Source organism: Pecten maximus, chromosome 12, assembly GCF_902652985.1.
Source record: "Pecten maximus chromosome 12, xPecMax1.1, whole genome shotgun sequence".
Classification (NCBI taxonomy): Eukaryota; Metazoa; Mollusca; class Bivalvia; order Pectinida; family Pectinidae; genus Pecten; species Pecten maximus.
This window is the reverse complement of record NC_047026.1, coordinates 12,329,304-12,356,452: the sequence shown is the minus strand read 5'-3', so window position 1 is coordinate 12,356,452 and position 27,149 is coordinate 12,329,304. Positions and strand designations below refer to the sequence as shown.

The following is a 27,149-nucleotide window of genomic DNA, read 5'->3' as shown; positions in this document are numbered from 1 at the left end:
CCTCTCTTTATACAGTGATTCCCTCAGAGAACCTACACCTAACTCCTCTCTTTATACACTGATTCCCTCAGAGAACCCACAACTAACTCCTCTCTTTATACAGTGATTCCCTCAGAGAACCCACAACTAACTCCTCTCTTTATACAGTGATTCCCTCAGAGAACCTACACCTAACTCCTCTCTTTATAGCGATTCCCTCAGAGAACCCACAACTAACTCCTCTCTTTATACAGTGATTCCCTCAGAGAACCTACACCTAACTCCTCTCTTTATACAGTAATTCCCTCAGGGAACCTACACCTAACTCCTCTCTCTCTTTATACAGTAATTCCCTCAGAGAACCCACAACTAACTCCTCTCTTTATACAGTGATTCCCTCAGAGAACCCACAACTAACTCCTCTCTTTATACAGTGATTCCCTCAGAGAACCTACACCTAACTCCTCTCTTTATACAGTGATTCCCTCAGAGAACCTACACCTAACTCCTCTCTTTATACAGTAATTCCCTCAGAGAACCCACAACTAACTCCTCTCTTTATACAGTGATTCCCTCAGAGAACCCACAACTAACTCCTCTCTTTATACAGTAATTCCCTCAGAGAACCCACAACTAACTCCTCTCTTTATACAGTGATTCCCTCAGAGAACCCACAACTAACTCCTCTCTTTATACAGTGATTCCCTCAGAGAACCTACACCTAACTCCTCTCTTTATACAGTGATTCCCTCAGAGAACCTACACCTAACTCCCTCAGAGAACCTACACCTAACTCCTCTCTTTATACAGTAATTCCCTCAGAGAACCCACAACTAACTCCTCTCTTTATACAGTGATTCCCTCAGAGAACCCACAACTAACTCCTCTCTTTATACAGTGATTCCCTCAGAGAACCTACACCTAACTCCTCTCTTTATTCACTCAGGGAAGCTACAACCGACACCTCTCATTAAGAATTTCCGTTAAGATATTGAAAATATTGTTTGTTTGTTCTTTTTGTTTTGCTTTTTTTACACGATAAAAATAGTCCTTCATATGAAACAGATTTAACCCGCATTCATACACCCAGATTCCCTGGAGATCTCATCAAGCGACAAAGTCATCCTCCTGTGTCACAATGTGATAGATGACGTCACAACAGTGATCACGTGATCAAACGATGTTGTATTTAGTCGTATTTATCAGTTTTTTGGTTTATAACTAAATTTGTCATAGATATGGAGTCGGTGCACGGTTATCATTGAATACATTTTAAACTGCAAAATAGTTGAAATTGAAGTCGTAATGTGCTAGCCTTAGGTACGTGCTCCCCATTGTTGGAAAATCACTCCTTTATAAATTGATTTAAAAGATAAATTGTTATACTCGCTTCACCATGTAATGATCATAGACAAATACCTAAGTCAATACAGGGTTATGGTTAATGTGTAACTCGATTGAGACAATACGTTACAGTTCACGCGGAAGATTTAATGCTGTTTTTTATATTCTATTTCCGTGTTATGTGACTCACGTACCGTAATGCATGGGTTAGTCATTTGTATAAGGAAACACGTAAACTAAAACAGGGATGACGTCATTTATGTACTTAGCTTGGAAATCCTGGAAGAGGGGACAGATATAAGTCAAATAGCTATAGAGAAGGAGGTGTTTTTTTCTCCGGCTTTCCTCCTGAGTCCACCTCCAAAACCAGACACGTCCTAAAAATGACCCTGGCCGTTAGTAGGACGTTAAACAAAATAAACCAAACCCCGAGACCAAAAGAAAAGCACTGTTAAAAACAAAACACACACACACAATTTCAACGTACATGTATATACAATCCTATTCAATGTCGGATTTCAAAAGAACGTTAAATTACACATGAAGAAATGCAATATTATGAATAATGGTTGGAGTCAGGGCCATATTGATTTATTTATTGGTGTGGGGTGGAGGAGGTGTCATTAATGGAGTTCAAAAGGCATCTAAACAGCAAATCCAGTCAAAACAGAGATATTTTACAGGTCCCTATAAATTCCTACTATGGTGCAATTTAACAGAAGTAACAGGATGAACTTTTAGCATGTGTCATGGCAAATCGTGGGACTTGCTGTTGACATGACGTAATTTGTTAAGCTGTGAAAAATGCATTATTCAGGGGGACGTAATTAGCTCATTTCTATCGCATATACTACACAAACTTGCCCGGTCGTTTTTTATTCTTAAATGCTCACGTTTCGACGCATTGCGCATGTCTCTTATATGTTTTGTACATGTATGTATATGCTGTTTTAGACCGATGAATCGTTTGACTTAAGGGAATTAAAAACTTGAACTTGGCCAATCATAAACATTACCTGTTGTCTTCGTCAAACTGCACCTCACCAAACCCTGTGTTATTTTTTTTCTGGCAGTAGTCGATCACGGCGTCTGTCAGAAATTGTTATAATGGGAACCAGTCCTTGAATGGGAGGCTGAAGTTGGTTCCGAGTTCCGAGTTTAAGATAAACGGAACTAGGAACCAGATCCGAGTTCCGTTTAAGTAAGACGGAACTAGGAACCAGTTCCGAGTTCCGGAACCGTTCTGTTTAAGGAAAACGGAACTAGGAATTCTCAATACGAGACCCGAATCTGAAAAAAAGAGATGATATGTCAGTGAGTCTAAGGACACTTATCAGTCAGGTATAAACTTTACGAGACTTGGTCCTTGTTCCCAGTTCCGTTAAAGATAAATGAAACTAAAAACCAGTTCCTAGTTCCGTCTAAGATAAATGAAACTAAAAACCAGTTCCTAGTTCCGTCTAAGATAAATGAAACTAAAAACCAGTTCCTAGGTCCGTTTAAGATAACTAGGAACCAGTTCCGTTTAAGATAAATGGAACTAGAAACCAGTTCTGTGTTCCGTTTAAGATAACCAGAAACTAGCTTCGAGTTCCGTTTAAGAAAAACGGAACTAGGATCCAGTTCCGGGCTCCGTTTAAGAAAAACGAACTCGGAACTCGGAACCAACTTCAGCCTCCCTCCTTGAATATTCATGTATAGGCCTACTATCTAAGAGATTAAAAAATAACCATTTAGAAATCAAAATCATCACAACTTCTTTGCAAGTCGTACCTATTGGTAAATAAATCATGAAACGCAGCTGGCAATGTAATTAGCAGTCGTTTACGTTTGTAGAGTTAATATTTGTGATATTTTTTCGGGTGTTCACATTTTTCGATCCCATGGGTGGAATATTCCTATCCTACCTACACACCAAGGCTGGTAACATTGATAATATTAATTCATACATTTTAAATCGGATACCGTTTTGCAATGCTATGATCTGTGTTGTATTTTCCGACGGGTTTTGCAGCAACAGCAAATGTTACCATTTAATTTGCCGTTTTGTAATAAAAATACATGTATATCTGTAGTCAAAATTCTGTGATCTAGGCGCAGTTGTTCAAAAGGTAATTAGCTTAATTACTTGATCAGCGAAAATATCATTTCTCCTTTACTTCCAAATATGTGTATGTATATTCCTTAAAATGGACAAATAGGCAGACACTGGTGGATGTTTTATCTCAATAAAATTTTGTCAAGTAAGTTTTACCAGGAATGATTTCATAAGGATTTAGAAATTGTTGTTAAACTCTGATTAGCCTACTTACCCTTTGAACAACTGGGCCCTTTTCTATATTTAAGCCATTTCCTTTCGAGAGACGTAGGTTGATACAGACTACATGTATTGGAAAATTGTATGGCCGACATCATGATCTCACTGAGAAGGGTGTTTGTGCAATATGACGTCGGACGTGTTCCAGCTTGTTGCCATACCTAGTGGTTCAGTTGTCAGCCGAACTTCTGGAGAATGTCACTTAACCCGGAATGGACCTAGATTTACATGGCGGAGTCGTCTATGAAACAGTGAACGTTTACTCTTTTGAAACACCTGGTATTCTTTTTTTTTTTTTTTTTTGATATACTAACGAATCTCCATCAGCATTGAGTTAGATATATATGTGTGTGTCTCTCTCTCAATAAATGATTTCTTTTTTGGAATTGAAAATTGCATCCACTATGTTTCTGTCTCTATTGCCCAAGAACCGTCTTTGTAATTACAGTGGTGTTCGGGTAGGCTGATTCATTCGGTGTGTGTTTTCTCAGTTCGGTTATAAATATAGCAATGCATAAATGCGTAGCAACATTTCTGTCTCAAGGGCACAACTAGGATAGGGCTCTCAGATTTTTTGAAATGAATGACCTTGAACTACATTCAAGAAGTTGACAAAAATGTTTTACATAGTTGACCCCTGTGACTTCAGGTCTCTAGACTTCTTGATTGTTGACAAGAAGTTGTTTAAAGTTTTTAGCATATTTGGCCTCTGTGACCTTGAATGTAGGTCATTAATTTGAACAAACTTGACAGCCCATCTATAGACCAAGGGAAATCTACATGTGAAATTTGCTAAATATCCCTCTTGTCCTTTTAAAGAAATAAAGATAACAAACTTCAACTGTCAAAATCCAAGACGGTTGCCGGCCATTTGTTTTTCTGATCAGACACCAAATTGAAAGGGCAGACCTAAGGACAAAGAGTAAATTTACATAATTACATAATGACCCTTCTCTGATGGGTGGTTAAAAACACAAATGATTTTGAATTGAACAAAGTTGAGTGGATTTTGAAAATAATTAATGCAGATGAAAATGACAATATTGTTGCCAGTAACCAACCTTCAATGGGATCATTTGACTAACTGAATGAAATGAAAACAACAATTTCATTTTATTTTTTATTTACTCGCTTCATAGAAGTTTTTACAACTTGATAACCCTAAAAAAAATGTGGATACAATGTGTATCAAAAACTTCAGAAAAGAATCAATTTCATGATTAACAAGTATTTTCAAAACAAAAACCAAATGTATCCACAACTGTAGTCAGTGTGTGAACATTTCAAATGGATGTTTTAAGAAGCCTAATTACAGAATAAACAAGAGATCCAAGAGGGTTGTTGATGCCCACCATTGAATGATCTTTATTTTATCTTTGTGAGAAATTTTCTCTACTTTACCAAGAGATCCCAAAGGGATCTTGATGCTCACCACTGAATGATCTTTATATGTTCTAAGTGTGAATTTTCTCTACTTTATCAGGAGATCTCAGAGGGATCTTGGCACCCACCATTGAAAGATCTTTATTTGTTCTGCATCCACCATTGAATGATCTTTATTGTTCTATGTGAGAATTTTTTTTTCTACTTTAACAGGAGATCCCAGAGGGATATTGGCGCCCACCATCGAAAGATCTTTATTTGTTCTATGAATGGTCTTTTCTCCATTTTAATGATTTGATAACAAGGAAAACCTTCAGATGAAATAGAAGAGACATCTCGGAGAAGAATTTTCTGTGAATAAGAAATAGCAAAGCTAAACTTCAACTGTCAGCCATTTTACATTCTAGATTAAACTCAAAATCAAATGGGCACAACTAGGGACCAATGGACACCTACATATGAAGTTTGAGAAACCTACATGTAAAATCTAAGAGATATCGAAGAAACAGTTTTCAAGAAATTGTAATAGTGAACTTCAACTGTCAGCCATTTGTTTTCTAGATCAGACTAGAATACTGACAATTCAGCAAGGGGGCAAAATATACATCAGACACATCCACCTCCATATATGCTGGGCTCATGACAAGAGATCATGGACGTAGAGCAATTTGATTTTGATCTTAAATCAATTGATGTTTTTCAATAATGGGCTAAAAAACATCAACTGATCTTTGATTTTTGAAAACAACAAATCAAATGTGCACAGAGGTTGGAAAGTCTACATACAATTTTGTAAATTACCATGATTTCAAACTATTATCAAATATTTTAACATAATTTCTTTTTAAAAAACATGATTTGTTTTAAGGTCATTCGATTACACACTGATCATCATGAAATTTTGTCTTTCAAAAATTTAGCATATGTTGCCACTTATTTCTCCCAGAATTTCTGCTAGCTGTTGCCAAGTTAAACTTCAATTTGAGCTAGCAAGTTTTTGCCACTTTGATCTCCAGAACTTCTAGAAGATGTTGCCATAAAATCAGAAGGTTTCACCACTTCTACCTCCCAGAGCATCCAGCAGGTGTCGCCACTTCTACCTCCCAGAACAGCCAGCAGGTGTCACCACTAATACCTCCCAGAACAGCCAGCAGGTGTTGCCACTTCTACCTCCCAGAACAGCCAGCAGGTGTCACCACTTCTACCTCCCAGAACAGCCAGCAGGTGTCGCCACTTCTACCTCCCAGAACAGCCAGCAGGTGTTGTCACTTCTACCTCCCAGAACAGCCAGCAGGTGTCACCACTTCTATCTCCCAGAACAGCCAGCAGGTGTCACCACTTCTACCTCCCAGAACAGCCAGCAGGTGTCACCACTTCTACCTCCCAGAACATCCACTAGGTGTCACCAGCAGAATTTATTCATTCATTTATTATCATTACGAATGTACATATGTGCATTATGACACAAATGTTGCCAAAAACACTGAAGTAACTTGTGTTTCCAGCGTCAGTTCTTGCTTCAAACAGTTTATTTGCCATTAGTTGTCACATCACGTTTTGCGTTTCTTGGCTTTTCCACCCTCTGTGTGAATGTGTGTGTCTGTGGAAAGTCTGCGACGCTTTGCCTCTTCCTCCTGGAAGTACAATACAGATCAATCTCACATAGAATCAACATCACCATATAAGGAGTATTCATAATTATGTTCTCATGCAAAAGCATATACATACACTAACAGCTTACTTCTAAGTTACCCTACTACACATTTGTTACTCAACTGTCCTGCTCTAGGCTCTTCTTTAATAAAATCTTACCGCAGATGTTGAAAAAGAAATGAGGGCTATTCCATTAAAATATCTACCTGATCCAAGGACTCCATATCAAATCACTTCTATCCATGGTTGGATTGCCTTCCTACTACTTCTATGCAATTTATTAAATAAATTCTATAGATGGTTCCCCTTAACCAAACCTGGAGTCCTGGGGTGGGGTAGATGTTTTACTGGAAAAGCCCTGATGGGGAAACCAGATAAACATGATTGATATTGCTTTAAGGCCAATTTTTTACCCAATATCTGTCATTTTTTGTTAAGATACTTTCAAAATCATCGGTTTTCCAGCTCCTGTCTCTGATTTCGTATTGCATAATAATACTAAGTAACATGTAGATTTGAATCTACACACATGAAAACGAAATTAATAGATTGTTAGTTAGGATTGAGAGTCTAATAATAACTACCATTAACCATTCATTATTCTTTCTATGTAAATATAATTTACATACATAAGTTTGAATGAAAAAAGATTTCAAAATATCATTTAATGAGATGATTTGATCACTGGAGTTTGGAGTTACATTTAACAATTAAACGCTTGTCAAATAGTATTTTTTGACAATTAAATGCAATAGCGTGACAGATAAATAGAATGGCACCCGTCAGTTCAAAGCCTTTATGTGACGATGATCAACATATCGCCAAAATGGCATCATAGTAACACAATTTTTCGTAATCATTATCCTTACTGCATTTGAGTCATTCATAGCATATAGTGAAGCATTTCCATGACGTTGATCAAAATGACTTAAGAATCACGTCATGTGATCTTGACTGCGCATCTATCCGTTCATAGATGCTGCCAAGATTAACATTGAGGCAATGGGAGACTGTGATGCCAAACGTAAATGTATATGATTTCAGTTTTCATTTAATGTATAGTTGTCTAACTTTGGGGAGCCAATATTTCGCAATTGTATTGTAACGCCACCTTGTAAACATTGCAGTAAATCGGTAAATATTTTTGTACATTTGTGTCCAAATAATAATCTATATAATTCACAGGGTATTTATTGTTGAGCCATACTTAACGACTGGGAATATACTACCAACTGGATGCAGATAAATACAAAGTTGTAAGAGAAGCCACTCACAGATAAAGACTTCTAATAATATTACCAGGGCACATATTAGTTGGCTAAGATATGTTACAAAAGAGGAAACTCCAAAAGGCCAATAAAGAACTACCTTATCGCTAGTGTTGTCCACTCGCCGGGTCGTGCGCAGATGTTTAGTGTCGGTTGACTGGACCATCAGTTGGGTGCTTACGTATTGCTGTGGAAGGAAAATGTTCAAATTTCTCATCAGAGTAACCTTCCCTTGATGAATGAAATTAACGAGTAACCTTCCTTTGATGAATGAAATTAACGAGTAACCTTCCCTTGATGAATGAAATTAACAAATATCAGATATAAGAAATGTTATTCTCACATACTTCACAGGGTTATCCGGAGGTTGCTAGGGAAAAGATAAATCGATCTTACACAGGGGTGGGTAAAGACAGCCGGCACGCGCTATATGACGCTGCTCACAATAACGTAACGTCATCATTTTGGTTGCAAGTATGTGAGAAAAATAATTAATCATGGGTCTGTTCTGCGACCAAGGATATCTCAACCCTCGTGTAAGAGTTTGGCTGGCTAGCACTTGGCAAGCCTCGTGCTGACTGGCCAAACTCTTACTTTCGGTTGAGATATCCCTGTCCACAGAACAGACCCTCGTTAGATTCTATTAGTCTTTATATGACCATAATAAAATGCTGGATCCTCTGATACAGAATAAAGAGGATAGTGAAGCCTATTTGTCTGTGAAGTAAGAACAACTCAGACTATTTAATCTAAACTTTTTTTTCTAAATAGATATTTCCTCTGCATTTCAGTATACAACTCACAGTAACCAATAAAACTTCCAAAATCCACAGCCAAAGATTGGTTCTACAATCTCTGTGATTAAACAGATGGACAGCCATCACAGACTGACTATGTCATACCTCAATGTGCTGCATGACATCATGGTACATCTCGACAGCCATCTTGTACACATTGTGATTTGAGCTGTTATACATGATGGCATTGGTAAACATCAGCATTACATCACGCTGGAATTCTGCAGTCGTTCGAATGATGCCAGCTTCCACATTCTTCTTGATTGTACCCAGATTCATGGGTCTGTAATTAGTAAAGTATTCATTTACAGTTTTGTTTCACACCTGTTGAAGGTAGATAATTTTTTTTATTTCCTTTAACATTACACAAGGTAATTCACAACTTCAATTAGAATGAGAGTATTGAAAGAGAGCCCTCAAGTGTGAGGACACCTATTGAGCTAGGGAGTGACCCCAGGGCTCCCAACCCTGGCAGTCAAGCCCTCAAGTGTGAGGACATCTATTGTGCTAGGGCTGACCCCAAGGGCTACCAACCCTGGCTGTCAAGCCCTCAAGTGTGAGGACATCTATTGTGCTAGGGCTGACCCCAAGGCTACCAACCCTGGCTGTCAAGCCCTCAAGTATGAGGACACCTATTGTTCTAGGGGCTTACCCAGGGCTCCCAACCCTGGCTGTCAAGCCCTCTTGTGTGAGGACACCTATTGTGCTATGGGCTTACCCAGGGCTCCCAACCCTGGCAGCCCAAATATCATCTGCTTGAGGAGGGCACAGACACATTAGTAATGTTATAACAATTATACAGCAGAATAGAGCAGTCAATATGTAGATGTCCCATCTCCAAAACTTGTAGATGTACATAATGTACCATTGGGATCTGGAAAGTTATTTAATTGAAGACAAAGATAAACAAGAGGCACTTGTAGCCATTATTACATTCTTTGTTATCTAAAATTTCAAAAATGTTTCTGACAATTTTATAACTTGCTGCCTTTTTCAGCTTTCTTATCCACCAATACGATTACAATATAAAAACTGGAGGACATTTACCTGAAAACGATACTGGAATAGCCAGGAGCTATGTCCTCGGTGACGGGATGCATGAACACATTGGCATACCTGTCAAATACAAACATTTATTTCATCAGTCAAGCTTACACGTTTAGTAACTTCAAACAATATTTCTCACAAGGGCCCAGTAAAACAATGTTTCCCTGTAAGTGTAAAATGTTAACACCTTCTATCAGACAGATTGGAGTGAAATGTACTTCCCAAGGCCACAACAACACAGGATCCTTGAGCTTTATTAGAATGGAAACTGTACAGGGTATACATAGTATACGTAGGATTCAAACAAAATATTATCATCGAAGATCAAATTAGCCTGATACTCTACTAACTTTGGCATCACTATCTAACTTGTATAGAGAACACTAGGCTAGTCATCTGGCATACATAATATTGGTCAGCTGTATACTAGTCAGTTATATACAGGTCAGCTGGTCAGTTATATACAGGTCAGCTGGTCAGTTGTATACCAGTCAGCTGTATACGGGTTAGCTGGTCAGTTGTATACGGGTCAGCGGGTCAGTTGAATATGGGTCAGCTGGTCAGCTGTATACAGGTCAGCTGGTCAGTTTTATACGGGTTAGCTGGTCAGCTGAATATGGGTCAGCTGGTCAGTTGTATATGGGACAGCTGGTCAGTTATATACAGGTCAGCTGGTCAGTTGTATACAGGTCAGCTGGTCAGTTGTATACAGGTCAGCTGGTCAGTTGTATACAGGTCAGCTGGTCAGTTATATACAGGTCAGCTGGTCAGTTATATACAGGTCAGCTGGTCAGTTGAATATGGGTCAGCTGGTCAGTTGCATACAGGTCAGCTGGTCAGTTGTATACGGTTCAGTTTGTCAGTTGAATATGGGTCAGCTGTATATGGGTCAGCTGGTCAGTTTTATACGGGTGAGCTGGTCAGTTATATACCGGTCATCAGGTCAGTTTTACATACTTGTGACTGGCTGCTGATTTCCATACCAGCATGATGGATTTCTTCCAGTTTTTCCAGTTCTTCTCATCTTCTGTATCACTGCTATTAACAAAATTAGATACTTTGATTTCAAGACCAAATGTTTCAACTATGCAGTAAATAATTATGTCTTGTAAACACAAATGTATTTTTATGTTTTATTTAGTAATATGTTTGACCATATATGGGATGTGTCTTTGACTCAATATCTAATCAAGTTTAAAAATGAAAAAAACAAAAAAGCAAACAAAAAACAAAAAATATGAAGATACCCCTCTGACCCTATTCCATAATGTTATTCATGAAGAAAATTTGACAAAACTAAAATATTTTCACAAATTGAATCCATACCATCATTGTCAGACCCCACAAGAACATTTATGCGAAACTTGCCACAAAGTTTTAATTAAATGTTGACGGACAGATGCAGAAGGTATGTATATCATAAGACATCTGCCAAAATTCTAAAGGCATATCAAAACCACACAGATTGTACCAAATAGTCAGTAAAAAGGCTGTGGCCTTACCAATGAGAGAGAGGACTGTTTGGAATGGACTCGGAGAAAGTCCCCGACGTTCCTGGCTGGTTGAAAGAACTTGAGGCTAGGTCATCATCATCCTCTGTTGTATCTCCGTCACTAAGACGAGACATCGAGTCATCCTTTCGATCGTCTTCCTGATAACATACAAAACAATTATACCAAAATGTCTCTACCTGGTAATTGCTTTAAACTGTAAAAATCTACATACATCATTACTGTTTTTTTCTTTTTTTAAAACGTTTGCTCATGCATATTGCAAACACATTAAGTTGCATTGTCATACCAAAAAATAATGAATTAATTTGGTGTGTCCTTACATATGATTCAAAATCGAGTGTCCTCAAAAAGAAAACTAGAAAATGTCTGTAAGACATAAATGCCCCCGCTGCCACTTGACACCCTGAAACACAGTTTGGTGAGGATCGCATCAGCAGTTCCTGAGATTAGCTAGTGACATTGAATCCGGAAAGGGACGGGACGGGATCATTCATGGCGGGGGCATGACAAAAAAACCTGTTAAGACATGCCTTACACGTGATGAGAAAGCGGATAGGAGCGAGTTAGAAAGAACAACACAAGTTTTATTGATCCTTACATGTAAAGCCCTCTTTGGTCTCCTGGATGGCCGTCTACCTCCGCGGGACCGTCCTAAAACAAAAATCAAAAATCAAAAGTTATTTTGATTTGTCCTGGTACAACGATGAACAGGATAGGAAACCCTCACTACCCTGTTTTCAGAAAATGACAAAATATGAGATTTCAACAAATCGAACAAGAAGTCAAAAGCCTTAATTGTCATCAGAGAAATGAAAGCACATTATTCGTATACATGGTATTAGCTAATTAGCCCAAACATTGAAGATTGTCAGACCAAACAATTTATGCTTCTGATCACTTCTTGGTGAGGACATAAGCAATATTTCATTTGAGAAAATTAGAAATTAAAATTTTTTCACCATTCCTATTTTGGTTATCTTTTAACACAAGGTTGTATAAACTACCCATCCCTTTCACTTTGTCGTATGACATTCCTTATGGTTATGTAAACCACCCACTCCTTCCTCTTCGTCATACGACATTCCTTATGGCTGTGTAAATTAACCACCCCTTCCTCGTCGTCGTACGACATTCCTTATGGTTGTGTAAACTACCCACCCCTTCCTCGTTGTCGTATGACATTCCTTATGGTTGTGTAAACTACCCACCCCTTCCTCGTCGTAGTACGACATTCCTTATGGTTGTGTAAACTACCCACTCCTTCCTCTTCATCATACGACATTCCTTATGGTTGTGTAAACTACCCACCCCTTCCTCGTCATCGTACGACATTCCTTATGGTTGTGTAAACTACCCACCCCTTCCTCGTTGTTGTACGACATTCCTTATGGTTGTGTAAACTACCCACCCCTTCCTCGTCGTAGTACGACATTCCTTATGGTTGTGTAAACTACCCACCCCTTCCTCGTCGTCATACGACATTCCTTATGGTTGTGTAAACTACCCACCCCTTCCTCGTAGTACGACATTCCTTATGGTTGTGTAAACTACCCACCCCTTCCTCGTCGTCGTACGACATTCCTTATGGTTGTGTAAACTACCCACCCCTTCCTTGTTGTCATACGACATTCCTTATGGTTGTGTAAATTACCCACCCCTTCCTCGTCATCGTACGACATTCCTTATGGTTGTGTAAACTACCCACCCCTTCCTTGTTGTCATACGACATTCCTTATGGTTGTGTAAACTACCCACCCCTTCCTCGTCGTCGTACGACATTCCTTATGGTTGTGTAATCTACCCACCCCTTCCTCGTCATCATACGACATTCCTTATGGTTGTGTAAACTACCCACCCCTTCCTCGTCGTCGTACGACATTCCTTATGGTTGTGTAAACTACCCACCCCTTCCTCGTCGTCGTACGACATTCCTTATGGTTGTGTAAACTACCAACCCCTTCCTTGTTGTCATACGACATTCCTTATGGTTGTGTAAACTACCCACCCCTTCCTCGTCATCGTACGACATTCCTTATGGTTGTGTAAACTACCCACCCCTTCCTCGTCGTCGTACGACATTCCTTATGGTTGTGTAAACTACCCACCCATTCCTTGTTGTCATACGACATTCCTTATGGTTGTGTAAACTACCCACCCCTTCCTTGTTGTCGTACGACATTCCTTATGGTTGTGTAAACTACCCACCCCTTCCTTGTCGTCGTACGACATTCCTTATGGTTGTGTAAACTACCCACCCCTTCCTTGTCGTCATACGACATTCCTTATGGTTGTGTAAACTACCCACCCCTTCCTCGTCGTCGTACGACATTCCTTATGGTTGTGTAAACTACCCACCCCTTCCTTGTTGTCATACGACATTCCTTATGGTTGTGTAAACTACCCACCCCTTCCTCGTCGTCGTACGACATTCCTTATGGTTGTGTAAACTACCCACCCCTTCCTTGTTGTCATACGACATTCCTTATGGTTGTGTAAACTACCCACCCCTTCCTCGTCGTCGTACGACATTCCTTATGGTTGTGTAAACTACCCACCCCTTCCTTGTTGTCGTACGACATTCCTTATGGTTGTGTAAACTACCCACCCCTTCCTCGTCGTCGTACGACATTCCTTATGGTTGTGTAAACTACCCACCCCTTCCTCGTCGTCGTACGACATTCCTTATGGTTGTGTAAACTACCCACCCCTTCCTCGTCGTCGTAAGATATTCCTTATGGTTGTGTAAACTACCCACCCCTTCCTCGTCGTCGTACGACATTCCTTATGGTTGTGTAAACTACCCACCCCTTCCTCGTCGTCGTACGACATTCCTTATGGTGTCAGACTCGCTCAGTTTAGATGAAACACTACTGGTGGGGGAGAGAGGTTCCTCCTCCTTGATGGAAATTTCATCGTCCACATTGATAAAACTGGAGCTGTTGATGTCTGCAGATTCTGTACTGTCTTCCTACATCAATGACAAAAGTTAAAGCAATGAGAAGCAATTCGTTATGAGTCATCATGTAGAAACTATGTTTTGGAAGGCATATTGAATTTCATATCTAAGTTAAAATGAATTTAGGCAGAATTGTAATTGGTTATATAACTTAAAGTGAAACCAAGCATTCTGAGTGTATTGCTAAAGCTAAAGCAATAATAATGCCCCCCATCCCCCCACTAAAAATAGCAAGTGACCTTGACCTTGACCCAAAAAACCCTGAAACTCCAACTTGATCAGTAGCTACTCATACTGAAGTTACATACCAACTTTTTCCAACATCCCTTGTAGCATGGCTGGGAAAAGAGTGGAAAACTAAGTGGACGGACTGACATATGCTTATAAGTGGACGGACGGACCAATGAGTGGACAGACGGACACGTAGGAAACATAGAGTCCCCTTGGTTTCACCGGTAGAGGACTTATACAAGGGCCCAATGGGCCCAAATCGCTCACCTGCAATACAGTGATCTTTTCATATATGGATCCTGCAGTTATTTGAAAGCATGCTACAGGACCAATATAATGTCTCTCTGCACTTTGGCTTTTCACTAAAAGTCATTTAAAGATTTAAGCATACTTGATCGACGTGACCTTGAATGAAAGTCAAGGTCATTCATTTGAACAAACTTGGTAGCTCTTTACCCCAGCATGCTACAGGCCAAATATTAGGTCTCTGGGACTGTTGGTTATCGAGAAGAAGTCGTTTAAAGATTTTAGCCTTTTTGGCCCCTGTGACCTTGAATGAAGGTCAAGGCCATTCATTTGAACAAACTAGGTAGCCCTTCATCCCAGCATGCTACAGACCCAATATCAACTCCCTGGGACTGTTGGTTATTGAGAAGAAGTCGTTTGAAGATTTTAGCCTTTTTGACCCCTGTGACCTTGAATGAAGGTCAAGGTCATTCATTTGAACAAACTTGGTAGCCCTTCACCCCAGCATGCTACAGGCCAAATATTAGGTCTCTGGGACTCTTGGTTATTGAGAAGAAGTCGTTTAAAGATTTTAGCCTTTTTGACTCCTGTGACCTTGAATGAAAGTCAAGGTCATTCATTTGAACAAACTTGGTAGCCCTTCACCCCAGCATGCTACAGACCCAATATCAACTCCCTGGGACTCTTGGTTATTGAGAAGAAGTTGTTTAAAGATTTTAGCCTTTTTGACCCCTGTGACCTTGAATGAAGGTCAAGGTCATTCATCTGAACAAAATTGGTAGCCCTTTACCGCAGCATGCTACAGACCCAATATCAACTCCCTGAGACTCTTGGTTATTGAGAAGAAGTCGTTTAAAGATTTTAGCCTTTTTGACTCCTGTGACCTTGAATGAAAGTCAAGGTCATTCATTTGAACAAACTTGGGAGCCATTCACCCCAGCATGCTACAGGCCAAATATTAGGCCTCTGGGACTCTTGGTTATTGAGAAGAAGTCGTTTAAAAGATTTTAGCCTTTTTGACTCCTGTGACCTTGAATGACGGTCAAGGTCATTCATTTGAACAAACTTGGTAGCCCTTCACACCAGCATGCTACAGACCCAATATCAACTCCCTGGGACTCTTGGTTATTGAGAAGAAGTCGTTTAAAGATTTTAGCCTTTTTGACTCCTGTGACCTTGAATGAAAGTCAAGGTCATTCATTTGAACAAACTTGGTAGCCCTTCACCCGAGCATGCTACAGACCCAATATCAACTCCCTGGGACTCTTGGTTATTGAGAAGAAGTTGTTTAAAGATTTTAGCCTTTTTGACTCCTGTGACCTTGAATGAAAGTCAAGGTCATTCATTTGAACAAACTTGGTAGCCCTTCACCCCAGCATGCTACAGACCCAATATCAAGTCCCTGGGACTCTTGGTTATTGAGAAGAAGTCGTTTAAAGATTTTAGCCTTTTTGACTCCTGTGACCTTGAATGAAAGTCAAGGTCATTCATTTGAACAAACTTGGTAGCCCTTTACCCCAGCATGCTACATACCCAATATCAACTCCCTGGGACTGTTGGTTGTTGAGAAGAAGTCGTTTGAAGATTTTAGCCTTTTTGACTCCTGTGACCTTGAATGAAGGTCAAGGTCATTCATTTGAACAAACTTGGTAGCCCTTCACCCCAGCATGCTACAGGCCCAATATTAGGTCTCTAGGCCTTTTGGTTATTGAGAAGAAGTTGCTTGAATGGAAAGTTGACGCCGGACGGACGACGGACGGACGACGGACGCCGCGCCACGGCATAAGCTCACTTGCCCTTCGGGCAGGTGAGCTAAAAATCACTCATTACAGGGGTATCACAGGCATAATGGACAATTTTACGATGCTGATGAAATATTGCTGCCTATCAAATCTTTGTAGGCTACCCAAACCTGCCTTAAAAAGCATCACACCAAGATCTGAACTCAAACTTACTGGAATATCCTCCACTTTGTGGATTGACATTTCATCATCTTTACTCATAACATCGATTGTGGAGTCCCGTGTGTCCTCGTCATCCTCCGTTGTCACCTCATTTTTTTCTTCTTCATCCTCCTCTGTCACAACCTCCTCGGATACCATTATGTCTGGAATCAACAAACAGAAATCTCGCATCCTTACTCTTTATTAAACATAACCATAGTGTATCGTTTAACTTTGCAGTGCTAAAATTTCACTGTTGTCCAACTTGGAAATTTCCATGGGCATTAAATTTTGTGCAACAATGAAATTCTACCATGACCAGGTAAAACATCAATACCTTTGCTGCATAAAGGCATATATCATACTTGCCAACTTTTTAAAATTCTCATGGGGGAGAAAGTGCGTGAGCGACATTTTTGACCGGAAAACACATTTCACACGCGACACATTTAGCAAACAAAAACTAAGGGGAGATAATTTGCTATTGGAAAATAAATTCCTTGCATGAACACTTAAGCTTCCTTCCCTCACTGAAAAAAAGGGGGAAAAAACTTATTTCAAAAAAGTATTTACTTAGATATGTTATGAAAATTATGTTGTAAGATAGATGTCAGTCAATTAAATGTAAATTATCACAACGATATCACTTTCTATCAAGCTTTCTCTCCAGCAGTAAACTTGAAAAGAAAATACCTAAAATGTCACGATAAATATCTAAGTACAATATGATATCTGAATGAAATTTCAAATGTTTCCTTTGGATAACAACAAAGACAATAATACAAAAAAAATATATAAAAAGGGCTGTACCTGCAGTTGTCTTCTTCTTTAATTATTTTTAGTTTAAGAAAGTGAATATTTGTGGACATGTTTTCGTCTTTCAAAATGTGAATTGGGAAAGTTTCTGCCAAAATAAGTCTCTGCTAATTGACACTAAGTATGCTGATGTTACGTTGATTGAAACGACGTTACCTACCGGCAACCAGGCCTTCGGTCTAAATGGTCGTTATTGTGAATTTATTTCCTTGAGCTAATTATCTAAAGATCAGCCAATGTTTAAATGTAGTTAACATTCCAATAAGTAATCTGTCACATTTCGATACTCTGTTGATAACATTGCCAGTGTTGTTTTCACTTTTACTGTCCGAGATATACTGTCAAGTAGAGGTCGTTTATGCGCTTGACATCAAAGGCAGTATAGGAAGCCATTTTCAAGCGTTTAATCAACCATGACTGACCTGCTACAAAACCATCACCACGCATCCTCAGCTTAATTGGTTTTAATTAATTGTTTATTTATCGGGGTATTGTCACCCTTGCAGTCAGTGAAGTGTCAGAATTTCGTTACGGTCTGTGAGCAGGTCAGTTAACTGACCAATGTCCCACACATATGTCTTTCACCAGCCAGCAAGCGTTACCTGTCATAGGCCTAAGTGAATCTAACAAGATGAATAGGGGCTCCATACGGGGTTATCAAGACATATTCTCCAAAATCGGGAGAATACACTATGTTTTATCTATACGATCGGGAGACGGGGCAGGGAGTCTGAAATCGGGAAATTCCCGACTAAATCGGAAAAGTTGGCAAGTATGATATATTATACATTCATATACAGTATATTATACTTCCCCTTACAACTATTTGTTGGTTTTTAATTTTCACGCTATATTCAATGACGGCAAATTAATTCCCCAAACTGAAGTGTACCAAGTATACAGTATATGCCTACTTCTTGTACCACTTGTAACTTATGGAAATGAGTGTATGATATAATTTAAGTACAGTTTCTTTCCATCCAATTATAAATGTTTAAATTTTACATATTAAATATCACTTAAATATAATTTCTCTATACAAGGAAGGGTGTGAAGTGTATCTATATCTACACTGTTGGAACACGTCTATAGATAGGGAGGACTACGGTCGGTATCTATAGCTAAACATATTGTTGTCACAATTCTAAAGTAACATAAACATCACCTATGGTCGTCACAACTTCACATAAATATCACCTAAAATTGATAGATATAGAAGTTATGTCGTATGTATATACCTAAACGTATGGCTGTCACCTATAGACAGGGAGGACTATGTCGGGTGTATAAACCTAAACGTATGGCTGTCACCTAATGTCTATAGACAGGGAGGACTATGTGGGGTGTCTATACCTAAACGTATGGCTGTCACCTAATGTCTATAGACAGGGAGGACTATGTCGGGTGTATATACCTAAACGTATGGCTGTCACCTATAGACAGAGAGGACTATGTCGGGTGTCTATACCTAAACGTATGGCTGTCATCTAATGTCTATAGACAGGGAGGACTATGTCGGGTGTATATACCTAAACGTATGGCTGTCACCTATAGACAGAGAGGACTATGTCGGGTGTCTATACCTAAACGTATTTCTGTCACCTAATGTCTATAGACAGGGAGGACTATGTCGGGTGTCTATACCTAAACGTATGGCTGTCACCTAATGTCTATAGACAGGGAGGACTATGTCGGGTGTCTATACCTAAACGTATGGCTGTCACCTAATGTCTATAGACAGGGAGGACTATGTCGGGTGTATATACCTAAACGTATGGCTGTCACCTAATGTCTATAGACAGGGAGGACTATGTCGGGTGTATATACCTAAACGTATGGCTGTCACCTATAGACAGGGAGGACTATGTCGGGTGTATATACCTAAACGTATGGCTGTCACCTATAGACAGGGAGGACTATGTCGGGTGTATATACCTAAACGTATGGCTGTCACCTATAGTCAGGGAGGACTATGTCAGGTGTATATACCTAAACGTATGGCTGTCACCTAATGTCTATAGACAGGGAGGACTATGTCGGGTGTCTATACCTAAACGTATGGCTGTCACCTAATGTCTATAGACAGGGAGGACTATGTCGTGTGTATATACCTAATGTATGGCTGTCACCTATAGACAGGGATGACTATGTCAGGTGTATATACCTAATGTATGGCTGTCACCTAATGTCTATAGACAGGGAGAACTATGTCGGGTGTCTATACCTAAACGTATGGCTGTCACCTAATGTCTATGGACAGGGAGGACTATGTGGGGTGTATATACCTTAACGTATGGCTGTCACCTAATGTCCATAGACAGGGAGGACTATGTCGGGTGTCTATACCTAAACATATGGCGGTCACCTAATGTCTATAGACAGGGAGGACTATGTCGGATGTATATACCTAAACGTATGGCTGTCACCTAATGTCTATAGACAGGGAGGACTATGTGGGGTGTATATACCTAAACGTATGGCTGTCACCTAATGTCTATAGACAGGGAGAACTATGTCGGGTGTCTATAACTAAACGTATGGCTGTCACCTATAGACAGGGAGGACTATGTGGGGTGTCTATACTTAAACGTATGGCTGTCACCTAATGTCTATAGACAGGGAGGACTATGTGGGGTGTATATACCTAAACGTATGGCTGTCACCTAATGTCTATAGACAGGGAGGACTATGTGGGGTGTATATACCTAAACGTATGGCTGTCACCTAATGTCTATAGACAGGTAGGACTATGTGGGGTGTATATACCTAAACGTATGGCTGTCACCTAATGTCTATAGACAGGGAGGACTATGTCGGATGTATATACCTAAACGTATGGCTGTCACCTAATGTCTATAGACAGGGAGGACTATGTCGGGTGTATATACCTAAACGTATGGCTGTCACCTATAGACAGGGAGGACTATGTGGGGTGTATATACCTAAACGTATGGCTGTCACCTAATGTCTATAGACAGGGAGGACTATGTCGGGTGTCTATACCTAAACGTATGGCTGTCACCTAATGTCTATAGACAGGGAGGACTATGTCGGGTGTCTATACCTAAACGTATGGCTGTCACCTAATGTCTATAGACAGGGAGGACTATGTTGGGTGTCTATAACTAAACGTATGGCTGTCACCTATAGACAGGGAGGACTATGTCGGGTGTATATACCTAAACGTATGGCTGTCACCTATAGACAGGGAGGACTATGTCGGGTGTATATACCTAAACGTATGGCTGTCACCTATAGTCAGGGAGGACTATGTCAGGTGTATATACCTAAACGTATGGCTGTCACCTAATGTCTATAGACAGGGAGGACTATGTCGGGTGTCTATACCTAAACGTATGGCTGTCACCTAATGTCTATAGACAGGGAGGACTATGTTGGGTGTCTATAACTAAACGTATGGCTGTCACCTATAGACAGGGAGGACTATGTCGGGTGTATATACCTAATGTATGGCTGTCACCTAATGTCTATAGACAGGGAGAACTATGTCGGGTGTCTATACCTAAACGTATGGCTGTCACCTAATGTCTATGGACAGGGAGGACTATGTGGGGTGTATATACCTTAACGTATGGCTGTCACCTAATGTCCATAGACAGGGAGGACTATGTCGGGTGTCTATACCTAAACATATGGCGGTCACCTAATGTCTATAGACAGGGAGGACTATGTCGGATGTATATACCTAAACGTATGGCTGTCACCTAATGTCTATAGACAGGGAGGACTATGTGGGGTGTATATACCTAAACGTATGGCTGTCACCTTATGTCTATAGACAGGTAGGACTATGTGGGGTGTATATACCTAAACGTATGGCTGTCACCTAATGTCTATAGACAGGGAGGACTATGTCGGATGTATATACCTAAACGTATGGCTGTCACCTAATGTCTATAGACAGGGAGGACTATGTCGGGTGTATATACCTAAACGTATGGCTGTCACCTATAGACAGGGAGGACTATGTGGGGTGTATATACCTAAACGTATGGCTGTCACCTAATGTCTATAGACAGGGAGGACTATGTCGGGTGTCTATACCTAAACGTATGGCTGTCACCTAATGTCTATAGACAGGGAGGACTATGTCGGGTGTCTATACCTAAACGTATGGCTGTCACCTAATGTCTATAGACAGGGAGGACTATGTTGGGTGTCTATAACTAAACGTATGGCTGTCACCTATAGACAGGGAGGACTATGTTGGGTGTCTATACTTAAACGTATGGCTGTCACCTAATGTCTATAGACAGGGAGGACTATGTGGGGTGTATATACCTAAACGTATGGCTGTCACCTAATGTCTATAGACAGGGAGGACTATGTCGGATGTATATACCTAAACGTATGGCTGTCACCTAATGTCTATAGACAGGGAGAACTATGTCGGGTGTCTATACCTAAACGTATGGCTGTTACCTATAGACAGGGAGGACTATGTCGGGTGTATATACCTAAACGTATGGCTGTCACCTAATGTCTATAGACAGGGAGGACTATGTCGGGTGTATATACCTAAACGTATGGCTGTCACCTATAGACAGGGAGGACTATGTCGGGTGTATATACCTAAACGTATGGCTGTCACTTAATGTCTATAGACAGGGAGGACTATGTCGGGTGTATATACCTAAACGTATGGCTGTCACCTATCGACAGGGAGGACTATGTCGGGTGTATATACCTAAACGTATGGCTGTCACTTAATGTCTATAGACAGGGAGGACTATGTCGGGTGTCTATACCTAAACGTATGGCTGTCACTTAATGTCTATAGACAGGGAGGACTATGTCGGGTGTATATACCTAAACGTATGGCTGTCACCTATAGACAGGGAGGACTATGTCGGGTGTATATACCTAAACGTATGGCTGTCACTTAATGTCTATAGACAGGGAGGACTATGTCGGGTGTCTATACCTAAACATATGGCTGTCACCTAATGTCTATAGACAGGGAGGACTATGTCGGGTGTCTATAACTAAACGTATGGCTGTCACCTATAGACAGGGAGGACTATGTTGGGTGTCTATACTTAAACGTATGGCTGTCACCTAATGTCTATAGACAGGGAGGACTATGTGGGGTGTATATACCTAAACGTATGGCTGTCACCTAATGTCTATAGACAGGGAGGACTATGTGGGGTGTATATACCTAAACGTATGGCTGTCACCTAATGTCTATAGACAGGGAGGACTATGTGGGGTGTATATACCTACTGTAATGTATGGCTGTCACCTAATGTCTATAGACAGGGAGAACTATGTCGGGTGTCTATACCTGAACGTATGGCTGTCACCTAATGTCTATAGACAGGGAGAACTATGTCGGGTGTATATACCTAAATGTATGGCTTTCACCTAATGTCTATAGACAGGGAGGACTATGTCGGGTGTATATACCTAAACGTATGGCTGTCACCTAATCTCTATAGACAGGGAGGACTATGTCGGGTGTCTATACCTAAACGTATGGCTGTCACCTAATGTCTATAGACAGGGAGGACTTTGTCGGGTGTATATACCTAAACGTATGGCTGTCACCTAATGTCTATAGACAGGGAGGACTATGTCGGGTGTATATACCTAAACGTATGGCTGTCATCTAATGTCTATAGACAGGGAGGACTATGTGGGGTGTCTATACCTAAACGTATGGCTGTCATCTAATGTCTATAGACAGGGAGGACTATGTCGGGTGTATATACCTAAACGTATGGCTGTCACCTATAGACAGGGAGGACTATGTCGGGTGTCTATACCTAAACGTATGGCTGTCATCTAATGTCTATAGACAGGGAGGACTATGTCGGGTGTATATACCTAAACGTATGGCTGTCACCTAATGTCTATAGACAGGGAGGACTATGTTGGGTGTCTATACCTAAACGTATGGCTGTCACCTAATGTCTATGGACAGGGAGGACTATGTGGGGTGTATATACCTAAACGTATGGCTGTCACCTATAGACAGAGAGGACTATGTCGGGTGTATATACCTAAACGTATGGCTGTCACCTAATGTCTATAGACAGGGAGGACTATGTCGGGTGTCTATACCTAAACGTATGGCTGTCACCTATAGACAGGGAGGACTATGTCGGGTGTATATACCTAAACGTATGGCTGTCACCTAATGTCTATAGACAGGGAGGACTATGTCGGGTGTCTATACCTAAACGTATGGCTGTCACCTATGTCTATAGACAGGGAGGACTATGTCGGGTGTCTATACCTAAACGTATGGCTGTCACCTAATGTCTATAGACAGGGAGGACTATGTCGGGTGTATATACCTAAACGTATGGCTGTCACCTAATGTCTATAGACAGGGAGGACTATGTGGGGTGTATATACCTAAACGTATGGCTGTCACCTAATATCTATAGACAGGGAGGACTATGTCGGGTGTCTATACCTAAACGTATGGCTGTCACCTATAGACAGGGAGAACTATGTTGGGTGTCTATACTTAAACGTATGGCTGTCACCTAATGTCTATAGACAGGGAGGACTATGTGGGGTGTATATACCTAAACGTATGGCTGTCACCTAATGTCTATAGACAGGGAGGACTATGTGGGGTGTATATACCTACTGTAATGTATGGCTGTCACCTAATGTCTATAGACAGGGAGAACTATGTCGGGTGTCTATACCTGAACGTATGGCTGTCACCTAATGTCTATAGACAGGGAGAACTATGTCGGGTGTATATACCTAAATGTATGGCTTTCACCTAATGTCTATAGACAGGGAGGACTATGTCAGGTGTATATACCTAAACGTATGGCTGTCACCTATAGACAGGGAGAACTATGTCGGGTGTATATACCTAAATGTATGGCTGTCACCTAATATCTATAGACAGGGAGGACTATGTCGGGTGTCTATACCTAAACGTATGGCTGTCACCTATAGACAGGGAGAACTATGTTGGGTGTCTATACTTAAACGTATGGCTGTCTCCTAATGTCTATAGACAGGGAGGACTATGTGGGGTGTATATACCTAAACGTATGGCTGTCACCTAATGTCTATAGACAGGGAGGACTATGTGGGGTGTATATACCTACTGTAATGTATGGCTGTCACCTAATGTCTATAGACAGGGAGAACTATGTCGGGTGTCTATACCTGAACGTATGGCTGTCACCTAATGTCTATAGACAGGGAGAACTATGTCGGGTGTATATACCTAAATGTATGGCTTTCACCTAATGTCTATAGACAGGGAGGACTATGTCAGGTGTATATACCTAAACGTATGGCTGTCACCTATAGACAGGGAGAACTATGTCGGGTGTATATACCTAAATGTATGGCTGTCACCTAATGTCTATAGACAGGGAGAACTATGTCGGGTGTCTATACCTAAACGTATGGCTGTTACCTATAGACAGGGAGGACTATGTCGGGTGTATATACCTAAACGTATGGCTGTCACCTAATGTCTATAGACAGGGAGGACTATGTCGGGTGTCTATACCTAAACGTATGGCTGTCACCTAATGTCTATAGACAGGGAGGACTATGTCGGGTGTCTATACCTAAACGTATGGCTGTCACCTAATGTCTATAGACAGGGAGGACTATGTCGGGTGTATATACCTAAACGTATGGCTGTCACCTATAGACAGGGAGGACTATGTCGGGTGTATATACCTAAACGTATGGCTGTCACCTAATGTCTATAGACAGGGAGGACTATGTCGGGTGTCTATACCTAAACGTATGGCTGTCACCTATAGACAGGGAGGACTATGTCGGGTGTATATACCTAAACGTATGGCTGTCACCTAATGTCTATAGACAGGGAGGACTATGTCGGGTGTATATACCTAAACGTATGGCTGTCATCTAATGTCTATAGACAGGGAGGACTATGTGGGGTGTCTATACCTAAACGTATGGCTGTCATCTAATGTGTATAGACAGGGAGGACTATGTCGGGTGTATATACCTAAACGTATGGCTGTCACCTATAGACAGGGAGGACTATGTCGGGTGTCTATACCTAAACGTATGGCTGTCATCTAATGTCTATAGACAGGGAGGACTATGTCGGGTGTATATACCTAAACGTATGGCTGTCACCTAATGTCTATAGACAGGGAGGACTATGTTGGGTGTCTATACCTAAACGTATGGCTGTCACCTAATGTCTATGGACAGGGAGGACTATGTGGGGTGTATATACCTAAACGTATGGCTGTCACCTATAGACAGAGAGGACTATGTCGGGTGTATATACCTAAACGTATGGCTGTCACCTAATGTCTATAGACAGGGAGGACTATGTCGGGTGTCTATACCTAAACGTATGGCTGTCACCTATAGACAGGGAGGACTATGTCGGGTGTATATACCTAAACGTATGGCTGTCACCTAATGTCTATAGACAGGGAGGACTATGTCGGGTGTCTATACCTAAACGTATGGCTGTCACCTATGTCTATAGACAGGGAGGACTATGTCGGGTGTCTATACCTAAACGTATGGCTGTCACCTAATGTCTATAGACAGGGAGGACTATGTCGGGTGTATATACCTAAACGTATGGCTGTCACCTAATGTCTATAGACAGGGAGGACTATGTGGGGTGTATATACCTAAACGTATGGCTGTCACCTAATATCTATAGACAGGGAGGACTATGTCGGGTGTCTATACCTAAACGTATGGCTGTCACCTATAGACAGGGAGAACTATGTTGGGTGTCTATACTTAAACGTATGGCTGTCACCTAATGTCTATAGACAGGGAGGACTATGTGGGGTGTATATACCTAAACGTATGGCTGTCACCTAATGTCTATAGACAGGGAGGACTATGTGGGGTGTATATACCTACTGTAATGTATGGCTGTCACCTAATGTCTATAGACAGGGAGAACTATGTCGGGTGTCTATACCTGAACGTATGGCTGTCACCTAATGTCTATAGACAGGGAGAACTATGTCGGGTGTATATACCTAAATGTATGGCTTTCACCTAATGTCTATAGACAGGGAGGACTATGTCAGGTGTATATACCTAAACGTATGGCTGTCACCTATAGACAGGGAGAACTATGTCGGGTGTATATACCTAAATGTATGGCTGTCACCTAATGTCTATAGACAGGGAGAACTATGTCGGGTGTCTATACCTAAACGTATGGCTGTTACCTATAGACAGGGAGGACTATGTCGGGTGTATATACCTAAACGTATGGCTGTCACCTAATGTCTATAGACAGGGAGGACTATGTCGGGTGTCTATACCTAAACGTATGGCTGTCACCTAATGTCTATAGACAGGGAGGACTATGTCGGGTGTCTATACCTAAACGTATGGCTGTCACCTAATGTCTATAGACAGGGAGGACTATGTCGGGTGTATATACCTAAACGTATGGCTGTCACCTATAGACAGGGAGGACTATGTCGGGTGTATATACCTAAACGTATGGCTGTCACCTAATGTCTATAGACAGGGAGGACTATGTCGGGTGTCTATACCTAAACGTATGGCTGTCACCTAATGTCTATAGACAGGGAGGACTATGTCGGGTGTATATACCTAAACGTATGGCTGTCACCTAATGTCTATAGACAGGGAGGACTATGTCAGGGTGTATATACCT

The 27,149-nt window shown here is 40.8% G+C and overlaps 1 protein-coding gene across 1 annotated transcript in view; it reads right to left on the bottom strand.

Annotated features, from left to right (window-relative positions):
• Nucleotides 1-4,746: 4,746 nt before the first annotated feature.
• The window catches only part of LOC117339949 (bromodomain-containing protein 8-like), a 42,996-nt gene continuing 20,593 nt past the window's right edge, over nt 4,747-27,149 (bottom strand). The window contains exons 12-20 of the mRNA XM_033901671.1: nt 16,691-16,842; nt 14,108-14,270; nt 11,901-11,953; nt 11,291-11,439; nt 10,746-10,826; nt 9,789-9,857; nt 8,847-9,024; nt 8,045-8,131; nt 4,747-6,657 (exon numbers count right to left, since the gene is read on the bottom strand). Of these exons, the coding sequence (XP_033757562.1) occupies nt 6,574-6,657; nt 8,045-8,131; nt 8,847-9,024; nt 9,789-9,857; nt 10,746-10,826; nt 11,291-11,439; nt 11,901-11,953; nt 14,108-14,270; nt 16,691-16,842 (1,016 nt within the window). The 3' untranslated portion in view covers nt 4,747-6,573. The remainder of the gene's footprint in view (nt 6,658-8,044; nt 8,132-8,846; nt 9,025-9,788; nt 9,858-10,745; nt 10,827-11,290; nt 11,440-11,900; nt 11,954-14,107; nt 14,271-16,690; nt 16,843-27,149) is intronic.